The sequence below is a fragment of the Salvia miltiorrhiza genome, chromosome 4 (assembly GCF_028751815.1).
Source record: "Salvia miltiorrhiza cultivar Shanhuang (shh) chromosome 4, IMPLAD_Smil_shh, whole genome shotgun sequence".
Lineage (NCBI taxonomy): Eukaryota > Viridiplantae > Streptophyta > Magnoliopsida > Lamiales > Lamiaceae > Salvia > Salvia miltiorrhiza.
Genome location: NC_080390.1, coordinates 28,493,202 through 28,516,839, shown reverse-complemented (window position 1 = coordinate 28,516,839; position 23,638 = coordinate 28,493,202). Strand labels below are relative to the sequence as shown.

General features: G+C 40.8%; 4 protein-coding genes across 6 annotated transcripts; 1 reads left to right on the top strand and 3 right to left on the bottom strand.

Annotated features, from left to right (window-relative positions):
• Positions 1–2,376: 2,376 nt before the first annotated feature.
• LOC131019607 (protein FAR1-RELATED SEQUENCE 4-like) lies at positions 2,377–4,104 on the top strand. The gene is made up of 2 exons (XM_057948193.1): positions 2,377–3,509; positions 3,582–4,104. The coding sequence occupies exons 1-2, from the start codon at positions 2,431–2,433 to the stop codon at positions 4,087–4,089; spliced, it is 1,587 nt and encodes a 528-aa protein (XP_057804176.1). The 5' UTR covers positions 2,377–2,430; the 3' UTR covers positions 4,090–4,104.
• A 3,548-nt stretch (positions 4,105–7,652) lies between these two features.
• LOC131023239 (uncharacterized) lies at positions 7,653–11,665 on the bottom strand. The gene is made up of 7 exons (XM_057952780.1): positions 11,579–11,665; positions 10,044–10,880; positions 9,400–9,963; positions 8,590–9,342; positions 8,423–8,518; positions 8,176–8,340; positions 7,653–8,092 (listed from the first exon to the last, which is right to left on the bottom strand). The coding sequence occupies exons 1-7, from the start codon at positions 11,663–11,665 to the stop codon at positions 7,667–7,669; spliced, it is 2,928 nt and encodes a 975-aa protein (XP_057808763.1). The 3' UTR covers positions 7,653–7,666.
• Positions 11,666–13,118: 1,453 nt separating this feature from the next.
• Positions 13,119–19,837, bottom strand: LOC131019606 (uncharacterized). 3 transcript variants are annotated; one of them, XR_009100353.1, is made up of 13 exons: positions 19,489–19,837; positions 18,374–18,593; positions 17,683–17,775; positions 17,510–17,611; positions 16,796–16,963; positions 16,618–16,706; positions 16,301–16,422; positions 16,029–16,210; positions 15,539–15,823; positions 14,938–15,085; positions 14,490–14,862; positions 13,613–14,289; positions 13,119–13,348 (listed from the first exon to the last, which is right to left on the bottom strand). XR_009100353.1 is itself a non-coding variant. In XM_057948192.1 (13 exons), the coding sequence occupies exons 1-12, from the start codon at positions 19,665–19,667 to the stop codon at positions 14,501–14,503; spliced, it is 1,884 nt and encodes a 627-aa protein (XP_057804175.1). In that variant the 5' UTR covers positions 19,668–19,837; the 3' UTR covers positions 13,414–14,289; positions 14,490–14,500. The 3 variants fall into 3 exon arrangements, 2 of the variants coding, with proteins under 2 accessions (XP_057804175.1, XP_057804174.1); XM_057948192.1 differs by lacking the exon at positions 13,119–13,348 and having other exon boundaries at positions 13,414–14,289; positions 14,490–14,637; positions 14,704–14,862; XM_057948191.1 differs by lacking the exon at positions 13,119–13,348 and having other exon boundaries at positions 13,414–14,289.
• A 2,257-nt stretch (positions 19,838–22,094) lies between these two features.
• On the bottom strand, positions 22,095–23,465 carry LOC131023238 (uncharacterized). The gene is made up of 3 exons (XM_057952779.1): positions 23,337–23,465; positions 22,903–23,166; positions 22,095–22,829 (listed from the first exon to the last, which is right to left on the bottom strand). Exons 1-3 carry the CDS (start codon positions 23,463–23,465, stop codon positions 22,095–22,097), a joined length of 1,128 nt encoding a protein of 375 aa, XP_057808762.1.
• Positions 23,466–23,638: the final 173 nt, after the last annotated feature.

The window sequence follows — 23,638 nt, the reverse complement described above, 5'->3', positions numbered from 1 at the left end:
TTATCATGGAAAAATGAAGGATAAATAAAATTTCACCATTTAAATCCTTCATTTCTTTTCCCACATTTCATACTTGGCCCTAACCCATTCTTTATTTACACTAGAAACAAAAATGGTGTAATAATATTATCCCTCCTTTGTAGTGTAAATGAGGAATGAGTAAAGGTCAAGTAGAAAATGTGGGAAAAGAAATGAAGGATTTGAATGATGAAATTTTATTTATTCTTTATTTTTCCATGATCATTTTAGAGGAAACTAATAAACAAATACCAAAAAATAAAAAAGATAACTTTTTTAGCTCCTCTTTAAAACTAACTCTTTTGTATACCAAAATCTGTGAAAGGACTAAAATACCCCTTACGTTGCCCACCACTTGAAGCCAAAGTCAAACCCGTGTCCACGATGGCGGACACGATGGCGACGATCGTGGACACGACCGTCGTCCATCGTGATCACGATGGTGTCGCCGACCATCGTGTACACGCGAGCCGTCGTGTCCAACGTGGGCACGATGGTGGACACGACCATCGTGCCCATCGTGGGCACGCGAGCCATCGTGCCCACCCCGTCCATCGTGTTCACCTCGGACGACGCCCCCATCGTGCCCACGCCGGACGACGAGGCCCCCGACGTGCCCACCCCGCGAGCGCGCAGTCGTGCCCACGACGGTCGAGGCCAATTGCCCGTGGGCACGATGGCCACGACGGGCCGAGGGGACGATGGCCACGACGGGCCGAGGGGACGATGGAAGCTCACGATAAATGGCTCGAACGTGGTCACGACGCCGTGAACTCCGGAATGTCATTAATGAAGTGCAGATTTGGTGAATCTTTTCGGTTGAGACTAGGAATAACTTTGGTGATGAAGAGGTTGTTGGTGATAATAATTGTGGAAGCTTGTAGTTGTTGTAAGAACGAAAGAAATCCAAAACCACGAATTAAAACCAAAGAACGAAACAAAAAGAACCACGAATTAAAACCTAAACCCTAATCAAAGAAATCCAAAGATCAACCATAAAGGAAGAAGAAAACAACAAGAGGCGACGTTCCTTCGTTCATCTCGCTTCATATAAAGGTATGTATGTTTTGTTCCTCCGTCTACTACTCACAAGCATGAAATATGAAAAAAAAACGTGAAAAAACATTCTAAAAACGGCTTTTATGATTGTTTCGTTGTTTGAACGTTTTGATCTCATGGAAGTATATATGTTGATCATGAATATTGTTTATTTTGTTTCAAATAGGTCACACATTAGAGTTTATGTTTCGACGTCATGTTATTAGGGTTTAGGGTTTAGCCCACATATTCGAAGCACACCATCGTCATCACGATGGCACTCACGATCGTGGCCACGATCGTGTCCACGATCGTGAGTGCCATCGTGATCATGATGGTGTGCTGCGATCGTGGGGTTGACAGTCCATGTTTTAAGGTACTTTTAATGGTTTTCTGACTGTTTATATTACATTTTGTTAATTTCAGATGTCGGGGCGACGTATTATGATACATCATGGCGGTCGTTGGGAGCGATCAACATATATAGATGGGGAATTCTTTGTTGCGTATATCGATTCCGGTACAATTAATCGTGCTAACCTCGTGGATCTTATTAGAGAGGGTTTGGGATATCGAAATGAGACCGAATATACGTTATGGTACGTCACAAACATCAATGGTATTAAAGCAAAAGTTCTATTGAGGGGAGATATGGAGTTGCTTCGATGGTTAGCAGATCCTAGAGAGGATCCAAAAGTTTATGTGATTGAGAAAGGCGGTTCTTCCGGCCTCGATAGTAATGTGAGCCGCAACACTATGAGAGGATGTACCTCGGCTGTACATCATGATCAAAGAATGCCGTATCATGAGGAAGATGATGAAGAGGTATTCGATGAGGATTATGAGGAAGATGAAGCAGAGTCTACATCTGAAGACGATGTGGAAGATCGTCGCAATGAGTTGCGACATTTTTCATCGGATTATCAGACTGCAAGCTATGTTGAGCATGAACATGGCTCGCGCGATTGGGATATTCCATTTCCGCACATTGAAAGTATATTACAGTTGGGGTGGGAAGAGTATCATCCAATAGCCTACGGACTGCTCGAGGTAGGGGCCATATTTCGATCCAAAGTAGAGTTGAGGATAGCTATAGGAATTTATCATTTGGAGCACTATCTAGAGTTTGCAACCGATCGTTCTACAGATTCTCGTGCAGTGTACATATGCAAGAGTGGTAGGAAGAACTGCACTTTTAGATTATGTGCAGTAGAGGCTGCAACTCTTTGGAGAATTACTAAGTTGACATTGGATCACACATGTCAGGCGGATTTGAATCGTGCTACTACATCACGGTCTGTGAGTGGCGAGGTGGCTGCATATTATTTTGCCAAAAAATTAATCGATGAGAAGGTTGTTTTGAGGCCAAAGGAGATGATTGCTGAGATGCGTAGTAAGTATGGCGTTCAAATGCTATATTGCTTCGCAGTCAGAACTAGGCAGCAGGCGATAGAGAGAACGTATGGTGACTTCAATATGTCATATGTGAGGCTTCCATCGTATCTTTATCTATTGAAACAACGTAATCCAGGGACTGTTTATGATTTGCAGACGACTCGTGAGGGAGTGTTCTGCCACATGTTTGTTGCCCTCGGGCAAAGTATTCGGGCTTTTGAGCAGTATCTTCGACCGGTGATTGTAATAGACGGAACCCACTTGAAGGGAAAGAACAGAGGAGTGTTATTTGTTGCTGTGACAAAGGATGGGAACGATCAAGTGTTTCCTCTAGCAATTGGCCTCGGACCAATAGAGAACGATGAGTCGTGGACTTATTTTCTCTACAATCTACGGCGGTGTTACAATCCTCCAGAAGATTTATTAATTGTGAGTGACCAACATAAAAGCATTCGGAATGCAGTTCAAGCCGTGTATCCAAATGCATTCCATGGACTGTGTTATCACCATCTGTTGAAGAATCTAACGCCCTATGGGAAGACAGTGGTCACGGTCTTCTATGAAGCAGCATATTCTTATCGTCACGAAGTGTTCGAAAATTTTTTTTCATTGCTGCACGACGCTAGTCCGGATGGAGCTCACCGACGACTTTCTCAAATTGGACCGGAGAGGTGGGCTAGGTCAAAGTGTCCGGTGCAACGCTATGGATTTATGACGTCTAATGCAGCGGAATCGTTTAACTCTCGGTTGTGGTGGGCTAGGCGTTTACCAGTGTGCTCTTTACTTGAATCGTTTCGCACACTTTTGGAGGATTGGTTTGACGAGCGACGTACATCGTCTGAATCGAGAGATCATGTGTTAACGGTGTCTACGTTCAACAAGCTATCTAATTCTGTGCAAGCAAGTCTCTCTCTTACTGTTCGAGCCACCACCGGACTTGTGTATAAAGTTGAAGAGGATGATCAACAATATCAAGTCGATCTTCAGAATTGGACTTGTGAGTGTCGAGAGTTTGATGAGGATAAAATTCCATGCAAGCATGCGGTTGCCGCTATAAGGTATGTAAAATTTATTTACTTTTTAATTACATTTTAATTTGTTTTTAAGCCGAAATTATATTGTTTTATTAGGTGGGCGGGCAATGGTTTGAATGTGTACGATTTCGTACACAAATATTTCAAACAATATGAGTTGACACAAACTTATGCCGAACATGTTAGTCCAATACCACATCCGAGTGAATGGAATGTGCCAGGAGATGTCTTATCAATCTATTGTAGTCCACCCGATCCGGAGACTCTACGTCAGTCTGGGCGTCCAAAGATGAGTCGTACTCGGTCAACAGTTGAAGGACTACCCTCACGACGGCGTCAAGTGTGCTCTAGGTGTAATGGAACGGGACACAATAGAAAAAAATGCACAATATCTATCCCTGTGGGTGGGGTGGATTTGAATGTTCCATTTCAAGAAGCAGAGTTTGAGGAAACTTCTCAGGATCCTTCTCATGCCACAGATGAACCATCTCATGATACGGAGGAAGCACAACCGACCCAGAGACGTCGGAAGAAAAAAAGATGTAGCAATTGTGGAGAAGAGGGTCATGATATTAGAGCATGTCCAATGCCCCTCCGTGAATAAATGTAAGTTGTTAAACTTTTTGTCACTTCTTAGAAGGAACTTTGTGTCCAATATCTATTTTAATGTTCATTTAGTTTGAATTTAATCCGTTTTTTGTATCAATTGAGTTTTTGATAGTGGATGTTGGTGTTTTTAACACAGTCTGCCGTGATCACGATGGCAGCCTCCCATCGTGATCACGATGGGAGGCTGCCATCGTGATCACGATAGGAGCCTCCCACCGTGATCACGATGGGAGGCTGCCATCGTGATCACGATGGGAGGCTGCCATCGTGATCACGATGGGAGGCTGCCATCCTGATCACGGTTTTGTTATCATTACAATTTACAACAACAAAAACATCAATTTACAACAACAAAAACAACACAAACAAACATCAATCTACAACTAAAAAGATTTAATCGTCCTGACGATAAAAAACTCCACGGAGTAAGAAAAAAATGGGTCTCCGTGGAATCGGTACGCAGCATACCTTTGATCAACCTACAACAACAAAAAGCAAAAACGTTTTACTTAAAATTATGTAAACTTATTAGAAATAACGATATGTAATACAATAATAGAGAAATCATACCGAACATAAGTAGGTAAAGTCCTCGTCGCTTATTCGAATGTCGTTATGCAAAGGATCCCATTTCACATTTTCATCCTTAATGAGTTGCCGAAATAAAAGATATCGGGACCTCAGCGTGTGAATCTTAACGGCGTAAAAATGTCTACTATGATTCACATCAAAGTAGGTATTCATTTTTTCAGTAAGGCGACGAGCGCGGTCGATTTCCAAATGCTGTGGACTACCATCCCAAACCTCATTGTCAACCATCCTCATCAGCTTTAGTAGGAAGTAATACTCCATATCCTGGGTCCATTCGTTCCTTGGATCATCGGTGAACCACATTTCACGTTGAAGCCAATCTAGAGTGTTTAGATAATTCATTTTGTGCGGAAAAAAAAAGTTATGAAAATAACTTAAAAGGTTTAGTGATATGAGGAGTGGGGGTTTGATCCCATTAAATAGAGAGTAATACTATGCACCCGTGATCATTGTAGGCACGATGGTAGCCATCGTGGGCACGAGGGACACGATCGTGGGCACGATCGTGCACACGATCGTGGGCCACGATCGTACCATCGTGGGACACGATGGACACGATCGTGGGCACAATCGTGGCCCACGATGGCAATCCATGTGTGCCCATGGTGGTCACGGGCGCAATAGTGTTTAACTATTTTGAATGACAACTAGTCACGGGTGCATTTTTTGGAAAATGTGTTCAAACTCAGGGGAAAGCATAATTAATGAGACGAATCAATTATGTCCCACATGTTTTTCGAATAAAGTGTACGATTTCACGACGTCAAAGATCGTGGACACGGTCGCTGCCATCGTGGAGCACCATTGTGTTCACGGCATGACCCCACGATCGTGCCATCGTGAGCACGATGGACACGATCGTGGGCACGATCGTGGTCCACGATGGCAAGGGACCCATGCCACTCACGAGTGCAATAGTGTATAATTTTTTGGAATGACAACTCGAAAGTCACGGGTGCAATTGTATATAACTCATTCTCGTACTCTATTTAAGGGATGAGGGGATGAGGAGGTCTCATATCACAAAGCATTTTGAGTTAATTTCATAACTTCGTTTTGTTACAAAATGAATTATCTCAATACCATAGATTTCCTTCAACGTGAGATGTGGTACCCCGCCGATAGGGGTGATTACAAGTGGACGGCTCAAATAGAGTACAAATTTCTCACACGGCTATTGAAGATGGTCGACTGCGGACAGTGGGATGGCAATCCCGAACATCTGCAAGATGGTCGACAACGCAGACTTTGTGAAGGTCTGAACTGTGAATTTGATATACATCACCAGCTTAATTTTTACCAGGCTAAGATAAACCAGTTGAGGGACCGATTTTTCAAATTTGGAAACCTCATTGAGGATCCCAGTATGAAATGGGATCCCATGCATAACACAATGGAAATCAGCGTCGAACAGTTGCAGGCGTATAGTGCGGTATGATACAAACATTGTATTACATATACTAATTTCTATAATTTCACATAATGTTAAGTAAACCTTTTTTGTTGTAGGCTGATGGAGGTTATCTTGCGTACCAGTGGCACGGAGAACCGATGTTTTTCTTGCTCCGTGGAATTTTTTATATTGAAGAGGATGATTAAATTATTTTAGAATTATTGGTAGGATTGGAATAAAGAATGTATGGTGTGTTAGCATAATGAATGCCGATCGTGTTAGCATAATTCTATTGTTTGTGTAAAATGTGTTATCAAACTATAATACATTCTATGAAATCTTATAAGTATTTTCAAACTAGATATTTTGTAGATCTCAATGTATATAACCTCAAATAGTTTAATTTTGATTAGAAACAAAGGTTGAGTGATAAAATATGATTTTAAACATAATATAATACACTAACAAGTCAATAATCGTATTTAAATTCGAAATTGAATGATTTTAATAACCACACGATGACTACCACAAGCCATCGTGTCCATGGTCGTGAGTAAGACATCGTGTGCACGATCGTGGGCGCGTTCGTGGCCGACCATCGTGCCCACGACGGTTGGACACGATAGCCATCGTGTCCAACCATCGTGGGCACGAAGGTCGGCCACGAACGTGGCCACGACATTTTTTTTATCGTGTGATGTTTATTTCTTGAAATTTATGATGTTATATTCGATTATTTAACATTCAACATGATATATATCTTCTAAAAAACATTTTAATACATAGTTTATTGAAAATTTTATCGTAAAACACATAATTCTATTGTTTGTGTAAAATGTGTTATCAAATAATACATTCTATGAAATCTTATAAGTATTTTCAAACTAGATATTTGTAGATCTCAATGTATATAACCTCAGATAGTTTAATTTTGATTAGAAACAAAGGTTGAGTGATAAAATATGATTTTAAACATAATATAATACACTAAACAAGTCAGTAATCGTATTTAAATTAGAAATTGAATGATTTTAATAACCACACGATGACTACCACAAGCCATCGTGGCCATAGTCGTGAGTAAGACATCGTGGGCACGATCGTGGCAACCTTCGTGTCCAACCATCGTGATCACGATGGTTGCCCACGATGGCCATCGTGTCTGCACGATCGTGGGCATGATGGTTGGACACGAAGGTGGCCGTCGTGGGCACGGTCGTTTGGGCAGGGGAAGTGGAACACGACGGGAGGGCAGGACACGATGGGAAGGACACGACGGGAGGGTCACGACGGGAGGGAAGAACACGATGGGAAGGACACGACGGGAGGGTCACGACGGGAGGGAAGGACACGACGGGACGGTGACGACGGGAGGGCAGGACACGATGGGAGCTTCCCATCGTGCTCACGATGGGAAGCCCCCATCGTGATCACGGCAGCCCATCTCACCTTCACGGTAGCCACCATTACCAACAACATACGATGGCAATATACAAAAATCAACATCAAAAAGTGAACAACATACCAAATTAAAAGCAAATAACATGAAATATGTCTCAATAAATCTCAAAATAAGTCTCAATATGTTTCAAATTTGAGTGAGACAAAATATTCTAGATCCTACAATCCACCTATACTTCTTGATATATTTTTCGTTGATTTGTTCCGAATGTCTCAGCTTTTTGTCAGGAGTGGCAACTAAACGATCAAGATACATGCAAGCGAAAGGGCCGCAACTGTGGTTGTCGACCTGGGCGAACTGGGCACTACTCGGCATCTTACGAAGCTCCATCTCGTCTTCTCTCTTTATCCGAGTTGTGTTCTCCCAATAACCGGAGAGCTCTAATAGACGAGGCATGAGACGAGTAATGGGCTTCATCTCATCGTCGCGCACAGAAGCCTTGCCTTCATCAAACAGGTGTGACAATGAGTCATACAACTCGACCTTGCAATCAACAAGTCGAATTCGCACAGTGACCCAGTGATTTTTGCCCACAAGACAAATTGCAACAATCTGTTGAAAAAAAAAATATAACTTATAGTTTAATAAACCAATAAGAATACCAAATGCAAATTACACTAGTATACTATACTTACAAAATCTACATTCCACCACGGAGTTGAATTTGTCGTATCTAGCCCTTTAACCAAGCGTTCGAGTCCTTCAGGTAAAGTCCATTTGGGATATGTTGGCTTTCCCTTCACCTTCTTAAAATTGGGATCCTTTGGATGCAGTCGGGTAAGCTCGGCATGCAATACAACCTACAAAAAGTTGCAAGATACAAGTTCAATAATAATGATAGGAAAACAAGAATCACAAATGAAGGATCATAGTAAAACTTACATAAAAATCAGTGCCGATGACTAAAGTAGTAGACATGCTTTTTTCTTTGGCTATCCCAAGACGTGTGCGAATAAAAAGCACGTATTGGTCTATGACCTGTGAAGCATAAACTTTGAGGTTAGTTAAGGATGTACATAACACAATACAAATTATGAATTAAAACTTACATCTTGGGTGAAGTCCATGTCAGTATTCTCAAGATCATCGAAGAACTCTTGATTTAAAGGAGCTTCTGTCGCAGTCACAACTGCAATGGAATTAGGTCCACTAATTCTGAATTTTCTGTACTGAGTCCTCAATACCTCAGCAGTAGACGGACTTTGACCCTTAAAAGGAGTCCGAACAGCAGCAGACGGTCTACGCTCTCGAGGCCCCAAACTCTTATCGCCCGTGTCCTCATCCTCATCCTCCCCAAACTCCTCGAGATCATCCAAATCAACACTAGGCTCAGATGTTTGTACCTTATCATGTGGCTTAGACGCTTTCTTGGCCTTGTCAGGAGAATGTAAGGTACAAACCTTATCATATGGGATATAGGTCTGGTAAGAGGCTCCCTTGATAGGAGAGTGCGACACAGGTACCACAGACTTGAAGAGGTTGGTAAACTGTTGCAAAGCAGTAGCCTCATCGGCGGGGGCATGCTGGGGCTGCAAAGGAGTACCGGCCTCGTTGGGGACGTGCTGAGGCTCCCAAGAAGCACTGGTCTCGGTGGGTATGTCCTGAGGCTGAAAAGCAGTAACCTCCTCGGTGGGTATGTCCTGAGGCTGAAAAACAATAGCCTCATCGGCGGGGGCATGCTGGGGCTGCAAAGGAGTACCGGCCTCGTTGGGGACGTGCTGAGGCTCCCAAGAAGCACTGGTCTCGGTGGGTATGTGCTGAGGCTGAAAAGCAGTAACCTCCTCGATGGGTATGTCCTGAGGCTGAAAAACAATAGCCTCCTCGGTGGGGGCATGCTGAGGCTACAAAGAAGTACCGACCTCGGTGGGGACGTGCTGAGGCTGCAAAGAAAAGGCCTCATCGGCAGCGACATGCTGAGGCTGTGGCTGGCGGGAGCGACTCTGAGAGTGGTGGGAGATAACATCCTCTTCCCGGAAGAGTGGAGGACTCCTAGAACGCCTCCGGCCGGAAACTGCCCTCAATCTGTCATCGATAACTGCTCTCAATACAGCAAGAAAGCCTGTATCAGAATCATCAGTCAAAACTGCCCGCAATCTATCATCGATAACTGCCCTCAATCTGTCCTCGATATCATGCCCCCTGTCAGTGCCCCCTTCGTTGTCTGGGCAAGGCCGTCCGTGCACACAACACACTCTAGCTCTCTCTCCCCCCTCTGTTGGAGTGAGAAGTGGAGTGCTCTGTCGGGGGCGCTTCGTCCCGCGTCGTGCTTTCTGTACAGGCGCCTTCAATGTTGTCTCATATCTTGAGGCAACGCGTACAGGAGCCTCGAAACGAACATCAAACATATCCCCATTGTCGAAGCTCATCATATAGTACTCATCTAACTCACTAGATGTAGCTTCCAACACAGGATATACCGGCCGCTACAAAACAATATAACATGCACAATATTAGAATTCGAATTTTAATATAAAAAATTATATAATAAAAAGATAAAACGTACCCGCTTCTCTAAAAAAGTTGCAAAATCAATCTTCCTCATCTGTCGAGTGCTCCATCTCAAACAACGAGGCAATATCTCCTCGCGCTCTCGAAAGCCACATTGGCTTCCCAAATCTGGAACGGCCTCGTACGACCAAATTTGTAAGGCCCAAACCGGACCATAAAAGTGGTAATCTTTTTCAGCTTGGTCCGGGGCAATCCCAACAGTGTCTATGTAGTAAGACAATGCGCCATACGTGTATGAGCCCCATGGAAAGGCATCCCAACGCTCAAAATCCTCAACTAATGTCCATGCCCAATCCTCGATCACTGGATTATCCCGACATAGGAGGAATAGATAGTACACCAAAAGATTGGCAGCCTTCAAATAGTCTTCCACATCCTTGCCAAGGCTCTTCTCATTGAATCTCTTGCGCAACACATGCACCTTCGTGGATACACCATTGAAGAATCGATTGAATATACCATTCCGTGGAGGCTTGTGTTTTGCATATGGATCAAAATCACTGTTGCCAAAGTGAAGTCCCGTGACAAGGGCATACTCCGTCGGCCTAAATCGAATGGTCTGTCCACCAACTTGAAACCAAGACTCGTCACATGGTATATCGCTACCTTTCAATTGACGAGCTAGCAAGTGATGTAGAGCATTACTTGCACTATGGTTTCTCTTGATATCAATCAACCGTCCTACTACGCCTTCTTTAAATCTCTTTAGAGCCAACGGACTGCCATTATCAAGTAAAACATTCTTGACCTCCTTCAATATATCGGTCCTCATATAAAGATTAACTCCACGGGTCACGTAGATCAATGTAGGCCTTTTCCAATCACAATTAATCTACAAAATCAATGTATTAAAAACAAATTAGAAAGATAATCATGTATTTGAAACAAATAATACAACAATAAAAAAAAAAAAAACGAAGCGGGGTAGGCGGACTGTCGAGATCACGATGGGAGGCTCCCGTCGTGACCACGATGGACGCCATCGTGGGCCATCGTCGTGACCTCGACGGCGCCATCGTGCCCACGATGGGGAGCCTGCCATCGTGAATCCGACGACGAGACCCCCGTCGTGCCTACCCCGCCCCAAACCCCCGTCGTGCCCACCCCGCCCCAAGCCCCCGTCGTGACCACGATGGACGCCATCGTGGGCCATCGTCGTGACCTCGACGGCGCCATCGTGCCCACGATGGGGAGCCTGCCATCGTGAATCCGACGACGAGACCCACGTCGTGCCTACCCCGCCACAAGCCCCCTTCGTGCCCACCCCGCCTCAGGCCCCTGTCGTCGTGCCCACCCTGCCCCAACCCCCGTCGTGTCCATCCACGATCTTTCCCCCAATTTCAGCCGAAAAATTCACAAAAAACACCAAAATTCTCAAGTTGTTTTCAACAAATCTCAACAAACTCTAGCTATTTACCAACTAAACATGATTCTCAAAGCATTATAACACATATACATGCATTTAACAATGAATTTAGGCTCCAATTTTTCAAGGGAGGCAAAATTGGGCGAAAATTAGGGCTCACTCACCGGAGGAGTAAGATGTGCGAGACGCTCCTCCTCTTCGGAGCTTGTCGCCGACACCGAGTCGTCGTCGTTCCGGTCGCGGTCGCCCATCTCGACGTCGTGCCTGGAATTCGATCGTGAGGTGGCGCCGGTCGTGAGCGTGTCGTGAGTTGGGAGAGAGAGAGAGAATTTGAATTTGGGGGTGGAGGGAGGAGAGAGGAGGGGCCGATGACTTCTCTCTTTTTTTTTTTTTTTGCTTTTCTTTAATGATATAATGTAAGGGTCTTTTAGTCTTTTAACTGATTTTGGTATACAAAAGAGTTGTTTTTAAGTTGAGGCTAAAAGAGTTATCTTTTTTAATTTTTGGTATTTAAAAACTCGGGCCCCATAATTTTACAACCAAAGAGAACGCACCCTAAAATAACATTGATTATCAAACGAGTTTTCAACCGTACTTTTTAAAAAAAGGGAAAATTGCACCTAAATACACAAACTTTGCCAAAAATCCATACTTGACGCGAAGTTAGGATTTTACATTTTAATACACCAACTTTCGTTGTTGTCCAAATTTGACACGACTTAATTCTTAAAAATTCAAAAAACAACCCCTTTTTGTAAATAATTATACAAAAACCCACTTATGTTATAATTTGGGACATTTAAACCAAAACAAGATATTTCCTTATGATGTTTTCTTTTAAACCATTTTAGGCGCGGATCAAAGATTAAAAGAAAACATCATAAGAAAATATCTTGTTTTGGTTTAAATGTCCCAAATAATAACATAAGTGAGTCTTTGTATAATTATTTACAAAAGGGGGTTGTTTTTTGAATTTTTAAGAATTAAGTCGTGTCAAATTTGGACAACAACGAAAGTTGATGTATTAAAATGTAAAATCCTAACTTCGCGTCAAATATGGATTTTTAGCAAAGTTTGTGTATTTTCACGCAATTATCCCTTTAAAAAAAAAAATACAAGATACATACTCCCTCCGTCCCGCCCAGGATGCTACATATTCCTTTTCGGGCTGTCCCAACGAAGATGCTACATTTCTATATTTGGCAAAAATAAGGAATTTTAAACACTTAATTAACACTAATTAAGTATTTCTTTATTACCTTCTCTCTCCTACTTTTATCACTTTATTACCTTCTCTTTCTTATTTTATCACTTTATTATTTTCTATCTCCTACTTTATCACTTTATTATTACACACTTAAAACATTAATCTATAACTCCTTAAATCCCGTGCCGAAAAGCAAATGTAACGTCTTGGCCGGGACGAAGGGAATATTATATTTACATTAATGAATTAATCAAATAATAATTATACTATTACAAGCTAATTAAATATTCAAACAAATACAATTCAATATTCAAATAAACATATATCATTCGATGAAATTTGAACTAATGATCTTTTAAAAAAAAGTAACGTTGAGCCTCGGGCTAAACCTCTTCCATAGTTTTCAGCCGTACTTCATGTATGGAAACAGATGAAAACACAATTTTCATTGATATTATTATTATTATTATTATTATTATTATTATCACACGAGGAAAGGATGGTAATGTGAGCTTTATTTACGTTTAATATAGTAGCCGTAGTTTGCAACTGGGGAAGGCACATCTTTTGGCTTGGGTTAAGTAAATAATACTTGCTTTTAATAATTGGTTTATGTCCAATTGCAGTTAAGCAGCAATAGAATGTGCCCTTTATCTGGTCATCCAACCAAAGTTGGAAATTTAGCATTTGTTGGGCCCACAAAATTAGGAATTAGGAAATAGTCCTCCTGAAATAGAACAATAACTTCATATCTCAGCAATCAATAACTTCATGTCTGCAGAATTCAAGACAGAATCAATAATAATAGCCAGTGTTTGTTTCTTGAAAACGAAAGGTTTTAATCCATCCACCAATCAAATGAAATGCATAACTTATAATTAGAGAACTAAATGCAAAAAGATGCAATTCAAGATTCATAATTTGAGAATAGTTTCATGAATGCAGTCCTGAATGCTAAGAGCATACAATTGTAGCAGCCAACTGAAAATACCTCGTTTTTGGTGTGTGTTCTTCGTTTTATCTGCCGAGGATCAACCATTTTGCCTCTTCGACCAGTTTGAAGTTCGAACACTTGAATTAAGTGGCATACTTCACTTCGAGACTGATATACGATGGCAGCTCTCTTGGAGACGAACCCCAGGCCAGTCGGACTTGAGCACAATATGACACAGAGCAGTTCTACTACTCATTCGGCTTCCCATCTTGGCACTGTTTGGAGGAGGAGGAGGATTGCATGCATAGTAATCTTTTTCCTCCAGAATTCACTACATCTCCGACTGCAGCAGCATCCCAACTGAAACATTGTTCCTTTCCTCATGTCAATACACTTCCTTGAGCAACACTTCCATGTCTTCATTCCAGAAGCAGTTGGTGCAGCTTAAGCTAGGGCATGAACTCGAAGTTGTACTGATTATTGGAAGATCTGAATAGACCAACAATGCAGACGGAACATATCCTTGACAGAAAGTGAGGCAAATATTGCAGAAGATAGAATGGCAGGTAGCTAACCCATTTGAAGCTGCCCTGAATAGTGATTTGTGTATGGTCGCATAAATGATTAATGGCTCGATGATGGCAAGATAAAGTCACATGCTTGATGTGCACAAACAAAAAGGTCCGAACTTCGTGGTTGCTGGTCATTTATGAGGATCACCAACTCCATATCACCTGGCATCAAGAGAAGCTTTATTAAGAGGAATCCGGGGAAAGTAGAATTTTACAAATTTATTCATAATTAAAGGATTCACAAGTAATGACAATGCAATTATCTCTTGCTAAATGAAGATTCAATCAACCAACGGCACATGCCTGACTTATCACATTGTTGCAGTATATTGATGCCAGGCAATTGATAGATAGTACATTACCTAATCAAATATCAAGCTGAATGCAAGCTCATATCCCTTCTAGACAAGGTAGCCACCTTAATTATGTTAGATTTAGCAGCATCCAAAAATGGATCTGATTCAATAGCCTTGTTGAAACAGAACTTAGCTTCTTCGAAGTGATCCTCAGCTATGAACACAAGACCGAGATTATTATACGCTGGAGCATAACCAGGCCGCAGTTCAAGAGCCTTACTGAACATTGCTTTTGCGCTTTCATATTTTCTCATCTGGCGATAAAAGTTCCCGAGGTTGGAAAATATAGCAGGTGCTTGTTGAGCTGTAGCTAATGATAGGGCATGTTTATACACTTCTTCAGCTTGTGAAGATTCCTCAAGAAGCTGAAGAGAGATACCTAATACAAAGGAAGGAAGAATTAATCGATTAAAATCAGAATTCTATGGAGGCAAAAGCTAGAAGTCACGATTACCAAGATTTGACCATGTATAGACACAGTCATTAAGACGAGCGACTGCGGACTTGAAGTACGTCTGAGACATTTTAAGCTGCTGTGTACAAAGACAATGAAGGCCAATTTGGTTCCACTGTAAAGCATCATCTGGATCTTCTCCTATTGCCTGATTAATAGACATGAAAATAGATATTAGCATTGTATTCTTTCTATAGTAGCCCAAGTATTTAAAAACCAAAGAATTAAGTTCCATAAGGAATGTAACTTACAACTAGGTCAACCTATTTTTCATAACCTACTTTCATTTTTTAATCAACAACAGTATAAGAAAGTTAAGGTAAATTGTTCTATTTTCATCAGGTAATCCATTTGAACAGAGGATATCAACTCTTATTAGCTTTTCCAGACATGCTTAACAGAACAATTTGGCGAAAGGTACGGAGGATCCACTACGAATTCTAATTACATTAAGTTTCCTGCCTATCTACATGTAACAGAATTCTCCTTTTTGTTTTGAAGAAGATTCTGAGAATTTTCCATTTTTCCTCGTTCATTTTTCTAATATCGCATTCATATAGAGACATTAAAACCACCAATGGGTTAGGGTGCAAATAACAACCTGTTTTAGACTGCACATGGCACGATCTTTTACTTCCAACAATTCCTTGGGATCAATTTCAAATACTGCTGCAATCTCATGCTGAGCCTTGTGGACCAGAGCAAGACCTGCCCATGCTATTGGAGGTTCAATGAGGACAGGATCTCCTTCTCTTAATACTGAAGCCATCTCATTTCCTGCCCATGTAAGCTGTTCATTAGGATTTTGGGATCTTTCAGCATCTCTGATTCGGTGAACTCCAACAGCATATCGTGTGGCCAAACAATTTGGATCCAATTTTCCAGCCTAGAGTAAGAAGGACAGCCATAGCATGTGTAGGATTGTCAAAATAAGGTCATATAGCTCTATTGACAATCATGATGCACTAAACAAAACATCCGAAGAAAAGGAGACACTATATCATCCAGCATCTAATATCCAAAACTATGAGAAACCAAGCAATAGAATCTTTTTCCTTAGAAGACCATTGTAAAATCTGAGCTAAAAGTACCTTTTCTAAGCATTTTCCAGAAGTTATATGATCACCAATCAAATGATAAGCATTGGCCAGATTTGTCCAAATATGAGCTGCTCTGGGGTCAGATTTTGCTCCTGCTAATAAACAATCCTTAGCAATGCAGACTGCTGAAACATGATCCATAGAAGTTTGAGCATCAGCATTAGCACCAGCACCTATCATAGTAGAGGAATAATTAATATTTCCTTAGGTCAAGGTTGTGATAAAAAAGTGCTGATTTTAAGTTAAAATTTTCGAAGTGATACCTGCGATAACTGAACCATATTTAATTAGAAGAAGGGCAGCATAGTTCAGTAAGGCTGCAGGATGATTTTGATCCTTCAAAACCAAATCTTGGAGACACTTCTCTGAAAGTTCCAAATACCCACTGCAGGACACATTATGAAAAATTTTGTATCAGCAAATTGGATGAATTCATGTGCACATATGACCCCTGTTGACTTTGGTGATCACGGAAAGAAGTAGAAAAACAACTATAATAACACCATCAGGTAGTATTGGTATATTGCATATTTGTAATATACACCACAGACAATAGAATATCGCAATATATCCTTCTTACCCTTGAAGATATGCGATTCCAAGGTTTCCGAGCCCATCCAAGTAGTCAGGGACAATCTCCAACAAAGAAGAAAACACAGATATAGCACTCTAGGAAGACCACAAGTCATGTTAGATATATAAGGCCATTATGTTCAAATACACATCCCATTTGACAAACAGTATATCACAATTTGCACCTGCAAGCGACCAGTTCTAAGAAGTATTAAACCTAACGTGTTCCAAACAGATGCCTGCCTAACATCTGATTCAATGGACTCCCTCAGCTTGGAGCAAATTTCTTCAAGTTCATGAGGTTCAAGTTCTTTATCTGAACTAGGATGCTCCAGGCTCTCTAGAAGTATACACTGCGCATGCAGCAAGAAAATAAATAAATATCAGCAAAGAGAAAAGGAATCAAACTCAAAGAATGTGACACCTTGAACTACGAAATTTGCAATCTTGTATTATGTTATTCCCTGCGTCCCATAAGAGTGCATTTTTGCCATTTTGGTACATTTTATAAGAGGATGCATTTTCCATTGTTGAACACAATCCTAACACAAACCCTTATTTTTTACCCCCACTTTATCAACTTATTCACAACTTTACCACACATGGCCCACCAAAAACCCCTTACTTTTTTTTATCTCACTATCATAACACTACAAAAAAAAAGGTCCCTTCCTCCACTCACAACACACTTACCTAACATTTATTAAAACCCGTGCCACTAAACGTGATGCACACTCTTGTGGGACGGAGGGAGTATTATATTTCATACAAAAACCAAAACAATACACTCCAAAAAATCTCAAGCTGTAATGTGAAGTCAATCACATATTCAAAGTTACTAGGTGACAGGAATAATACATGATGCTCATTGTATATTCATCAAAAGAATCTTTAGTCACCTGAGCATGGTGAAGCTGAACCACAGAAAGCAACTCCGGTCTATCAATTTCTTCTTCAGAACGAAGTAATATCTCTGCGGCTTTTTCATACGCCAAAATAGCCTGTGAAAGTGACGGAAGTGAATATAAAATAAATACAACCAACTGAAAGAGTGGACATAACCAATCAGTACCTTTAGAGGTTGACCCATCCTTTGATACATCAAGCCAAGTATGAAATGAGCATGCATATTCTTTGTCATCTTCCGAGCAACATGCACCAGCCCCTGAAAACTTATAAGCTTATCAAGATGCATTATAGTCATGCAAGAGCCACTTCTACTTTGTTAAAAGATTTTTATTTGTCAGAAAAAAGACAACCGAAGCCGTGAAGTCCCCCGTCTTAGGCTCTTTTTTAAGGAAGAGATGAAGGGACTTCGTGAACTCATTAAAGGTGCTTCATGGTAGAACCACATGAATAAACAGATATTTATCAACAAATGTTATATTAATGTATAGATTGTCAACAAAACCTGAGTCTTCTTAAATGTGATAGTGATACATAACAGTTTTGAGTTCCTCAATGTAGTTCAGCTTCTCTGTATCTTGTATCTTGCAATCTAATAGACTATAGACAATAGCTTTTAAAGTAAAATACTAGATTAGGAACTCAGACATTTATTTCAGGGCATCTAATATAGGAGCTTCTAGTTATGCAGAAAGATAGAGAAATCCTGGGTCAGGAAACCTTCAATTACTATAATGGACGTTCCAATTTCAAAGATAGAATTCAACAACTTGATCTTCAGGTGTTTTATTTTCTGCAATTCCTTTTCTCTTAGGAGGCGAGGCATTCACCTTAATAAGGATGAGGAAAGAACTTACAGTTTTAAGGCTGCTAACTTTTTCCTCACGAGTGGTGACCCCTTGACCACTTTGGTCAGCATCTGTGTCGGCTACACCAAAATCAGGAAGATACTCCACCTTAATATTTTTTGTGCGGCTTCTCCCAACTTTCTTCGACAGGGAAGTCTCCATGTCCAATGCCTCAGCATCTTTGGGCATAAAGGCAAGTTTTTCTGCAACCGTCTCATCAATAGTTATCCTAGAAACCCAAAGAACCATCAGTTGGAATCAATAGAAGATGGGAAAATTTTCGAATAACTGACACAAAGTTGATGCCGTTATTTATTCTTCTTTCATTTTATCATCTGACATGTCCACCTATTTAGACAGTGCCTTAGACATAAGATAATAGTAAACGCTAATAAAGCTTCAAAGAGCATATGTCTTTTTTCTTGTGGATGAAGGATACCGTTATATAAGAACCTACTTAAAGCACACTCTTGGCAATCAGGGACAAAAGACACTTTTCCTCAACCAAGTTCATTGTTCACTGATCATAAGTCCATATAATTTCAGTAATGCTTCTAGAATCTATTGGGGTAGCACAAGCACAACAATCCAAGGCATATATCACTAAACAGATCACACTGCATCAGATTACAGCGAATACATGAACCATAATCAGATTACGACCAAGTAAGCTTACAAAATTCAAGCCAGATCCCCAATCTTACCATAAGATAAGCCGTCAGGAGCAAAATTTAAACATGAAGAGCCACCGGAAAGGTACCTTTCCCAACCTCCTCATAAAATAAACAGTCAGGAGCCAAAATTGAACATGAAGAGACACCACAAAGGTACCTTTCTCAATCCTTTCGTTCGTAATTAACTCTACCAATCATTATCTCTATTAGTGACACTTGCACGGATTTACGTAGGCAATGCATCAAAGAGGCGAAATAACCAAAACATAGACACAATGAAATTGTTACTTTGAAACACGTACATAAATACAAACCTACAACAGCAATCTCAAAAGATAACTATGTGTGCAACACAGCTCAATTGTACTCACAAACACAACTCGAAATAAGTTTTAAGTGGAGACGAAAATCGAAGAAACGAAAACAACTTCAGAAGCGCTAAAGTGAGACCTTGAAATAGGAAGTGAAGACGAAGAGGAAGCGAAAGCGTAGTTTTCAGAGTCCGGCGGGTCAACGTTGAGGTCAGCCAAAACAATCGGTCTCTGCGGCGGTGGCTTCATGGAGGCATCGGCGGCGAGAGTTTGAGTCTCGGAAGTAAGGGCAGCGGCCGGCGGGTTATGCCGAGACATTGTCGAGGTGTTCGGAAATTTGGAGACAGCTGAATTTTCGTTGACGGAAGAAATAGGTTTCGGTTTGGGCGAAAGGGCTATTTAGACCTTTGCAATTTTTGTTTTTAATTTATCTCTATATATCTACTTCCATGTCTTTATTCCAGAAGCAGTTGGTGCAGCTTGAGTCCATCTCGAGCCGAGCTTAGGGGGGTGTATTCGTTGTGGATTTCCACAGACTTTAAAAAGTCCATGGAATTTAAATTCCATGGAATACACATATATTTCAGACGACTTTCAAAGAATTCGTGGTTAGATTTCAGCCCGATTTTCACTGATTTTCGAAGACTTTAGGGGATAATTCTGGAATTGAAATCCATGAAAACCAACGCCCGCTGCGTCCCAGCACCGCTGGAAACCCAGCGACCGCTGGGAATCCAGCGAGCGCTGGGAATAAGTGCTATATAAAGGCTCAGCAGGCGCTGGTGCCCTAATTTTTTCAGACTTCTCAACCTCTCCCAAACCTTGCGCCGCTCCAGAACCTCCCACCCAAAAAATCACCTTCAACTACAGTTCTTCCATACCACCACCCTCTAAAATCACCTTCAACGATATAATGGTCCGAACGAAGAACGCAAACGTCCGTAGAGGCGAGGAGGAGCAAACTTTGAGCAAAAGGTATGAATGTCCATTTGAATTGCAAAGCGAATTAGAGGGAGAAATACTTAAGAAATTCAACTTGAACTGCATTACTCCTCCGCATTACTTGAATTGGGACTTGATTACTTATTTGAAACTTAAGCGGCAAGTTGGTTTGTATTTGAAGAATCTAGGGATGAAAGAGTATGCTAAAAATATTGAATTTTCTGGGTATGATCCTCTATGTTATGAATTCATGACTACTGTGGAAATGAGTGGTGATATAAAATGGATTAAAGCTAGGATGTATGAGCGAGAGTATAAAATTAGTTTGGCTAGAATGAAAGCTATTTTTGATTTCAGTATTGGTGGATTATCTGATAAAACTCGGGGATGGAATGTTAATCAAGTATGGAATCGATTGACTGGCTGTGATAATTGGGATAGTTCGGGTATGCCTAGTGGGTACATTAAGGATCCGGCGTTGGCTATTGTTCATAAATTTCTTGCATATAATGTGTCTGGAAAGGAGCAGGCGAATAAAGTGAATGCATATGAGGTATTTTTGCTGGAGTGTGCTTTAGATGGCACAAAAGTGTGCATCTCACAGTTTATTTGGGCTGCTATGATTCGGGCGAAGAAGCGCCCTACTGCCCATGCTTCTTTCGCTACTATTATCACTGGTTTGGCACACAAGTTTGGAGTTCTTGCTGCGACAGAGGGACCTCAGCATGGTCAGGATGAGCTGCATGGTGAGTACATTGATTATAGTGAGCTCAAAGGAGCTCAATTGATTTCTGACCGATTCACGCTGTTTCTTCATGAGAATAGGAGTTGTGTAGTTAACTACATACACTCCGAGATTGCAGTTGGTCGTCGCCCCCGCAATGATCCTGGTGCCGGTCCATCTGGGACCGCCGGTGATGATGAAGAAGAGGATAACGAAGAAGAAACTGAAGAGGAAGCCGAAGAGGCAGAGGAAGAAGACGAGGGGAATGGAGATCGAGCAGCTGGTGGTTCAATGTCGAGAGACTACTATCAGCAGGTTCAGAATAATCTCACATCATTCCGTGCACACTTTGATTCATCCATGGGAGCATTCCGAGCTCATTTTGACTCCTCGATGACATCAATGAGGGATGATATTAATGCTCGCTTTGATGCACAAGACCAGCAGATTGCCGAGTTGCAGCGCCAGTGGGATTCTTGGAGACCACGTTTCTAAGTTTTTATATTAATGTTGACATTGTTTTATGAGTTTGGATAATTTTATCTTTTGAATTTGGTTGATGTTTTGGATTTGAACAATGATTAATGTTTGTTTTCATGAATTATGTTTGCATTTGATTCATGAGTTTCATGTTTTCATTACATTTTAATCATGTTATTATGTTTTTATGATCATACAATTTTACATAAATATAACGAATGATGAAATGAAAATAAAAAAATATACACAAATTTGTAACATAAGCAACCCCAAAAAATATAAATTAGGGGATGTATTTGTTTGGGATTTGAGTAAATCCCCAGATTTCGAGCATTCTGACTTGGGCTTCCAGCGGCCGCTGGAAGCCCAAGTCAGAATGCTCGAATTCTGTAAATCCCAAACAAATACCCCCTAATTCATGCTCAATTCCGTGCATTTCATCAAATCCCCAACTAACACACCCCTAAATTATATAATTCATGCTCAATAAAATCAACCAATATCCATTTAAAAAAATTCTAAAAATAACGTCAACATCCATAAAACATCCAACATTGAAAAAAAAATGTTAATTCAACCACATCCAGCAAAACACCGCCCTAAATATTATCTTCGGTCTCCGCCTGACCGTCTTGATCGGTTTCAGATATTTGTCTATTTTGCCACATAGCATTAGCAATATTTGTTCTCCATATATTCGCTTCATTTCGCTGGGACAGTTGGCTTTGAGAAAGATATTCCAAAATGTCTGTATCGTTCTCAACATCTGGTGCAATATTTCCTTCTTCAACCTCGACTGGAAATTCATCAGAACGACACTCATTTCGGAGAAAGTTATGCAATCCAGCACAAGCCAAAACTAACTCTGCTTGTGTTTGAAATGGGAACGGATGAGCTGTTTTGAAAATTGTGAAACGTGATTTGAAGATTCCAAAAATTCGTTCAATCACGTTTCGCAATGATGCGTGTCGAAGATTGAACAACTCATCTGCATTTCTTGGATGAGGACCGTCACCACCGAAATCTTTGAGATGATATCGAACGCCACGTAACGGAGCCAAAAACTGACGACGATTAGCAAATCCACAATCTACTAGAAAATATTTAACTTGCGCCACGTGGAATCCATTTGGTCTAGACAATGCATCACTTAAAATTTTGGAATCATGGGCTGAGCCTTCCCATCCACTAAGCACATAGATGAACTGCAAATCAAAGTTGCAAGCTGCCAAAACATTTTGCGAATTCACCCCATGACGGTTACGATAACAGCTCACGTCTTTACCTCTTATCATGGCCGGGATATGAGTGCCATCTATAGCCCCGATATAATCCTAAAATAATAGGTGAATGTGTTATACAAAAATAAAAAATATTTAATATAATACAAGAGCAGAAATATTATACCTTGAAGTAAGGATAAAATCTGGTACTTTCTCGAATTTTAGCGGGTATTGCGCCAGTCGGCTTAACCATCATGTCCGGTGCTATGGTATTCAATGCTCTCAAGATTTTGTTGAAGTTCTGACTAGCAGCAAAATGCGAACGACCAAACCTTTCACGAACGTTACAATAACGATCGTTGTGCCCTACAATGATGAGGAATGTTGCCAACATTTCTTCAACAGTTGTGTATCGTGTATCATCCACATGGGCTTTCTCCTTAATGATCTGGCATAATTTGATAAAGACGCCAGGATACATTCTATACAACTGTCGAAACTGGCTCGGATCTCCATCCATCATGGCTCGAATCCTTCCCTAGTCTTTGGTCGTCGCATCAGAGCGTTGTCAGCAGTCGGATGTAGCGTCATAATATTTTCCAATAGAGTGAAAACTACCTTAGCTGCTTCCATCAGTTGCCTAACAAGATCAGAAAGTTCAATCTCCATCTCTGTTTCGATTTCATCCTCAAGTTCTTCATCTATGTCTTCTTCAATTGCAATGTTAATTTTATCTTCATAATTCATGATGCCATTTAAAACAATGAAACAATAATTGAAATAAGAATAAAAGGGACTCACAAAAAATAGCCTTTTAAAAATACTCATAAAAATTATTCATTAATCAACAAAATAAAGTATTAAAACATAAAACCAACAAAACAATGTACTCATAAAAAGATGGTGAAACAAAAATAAAA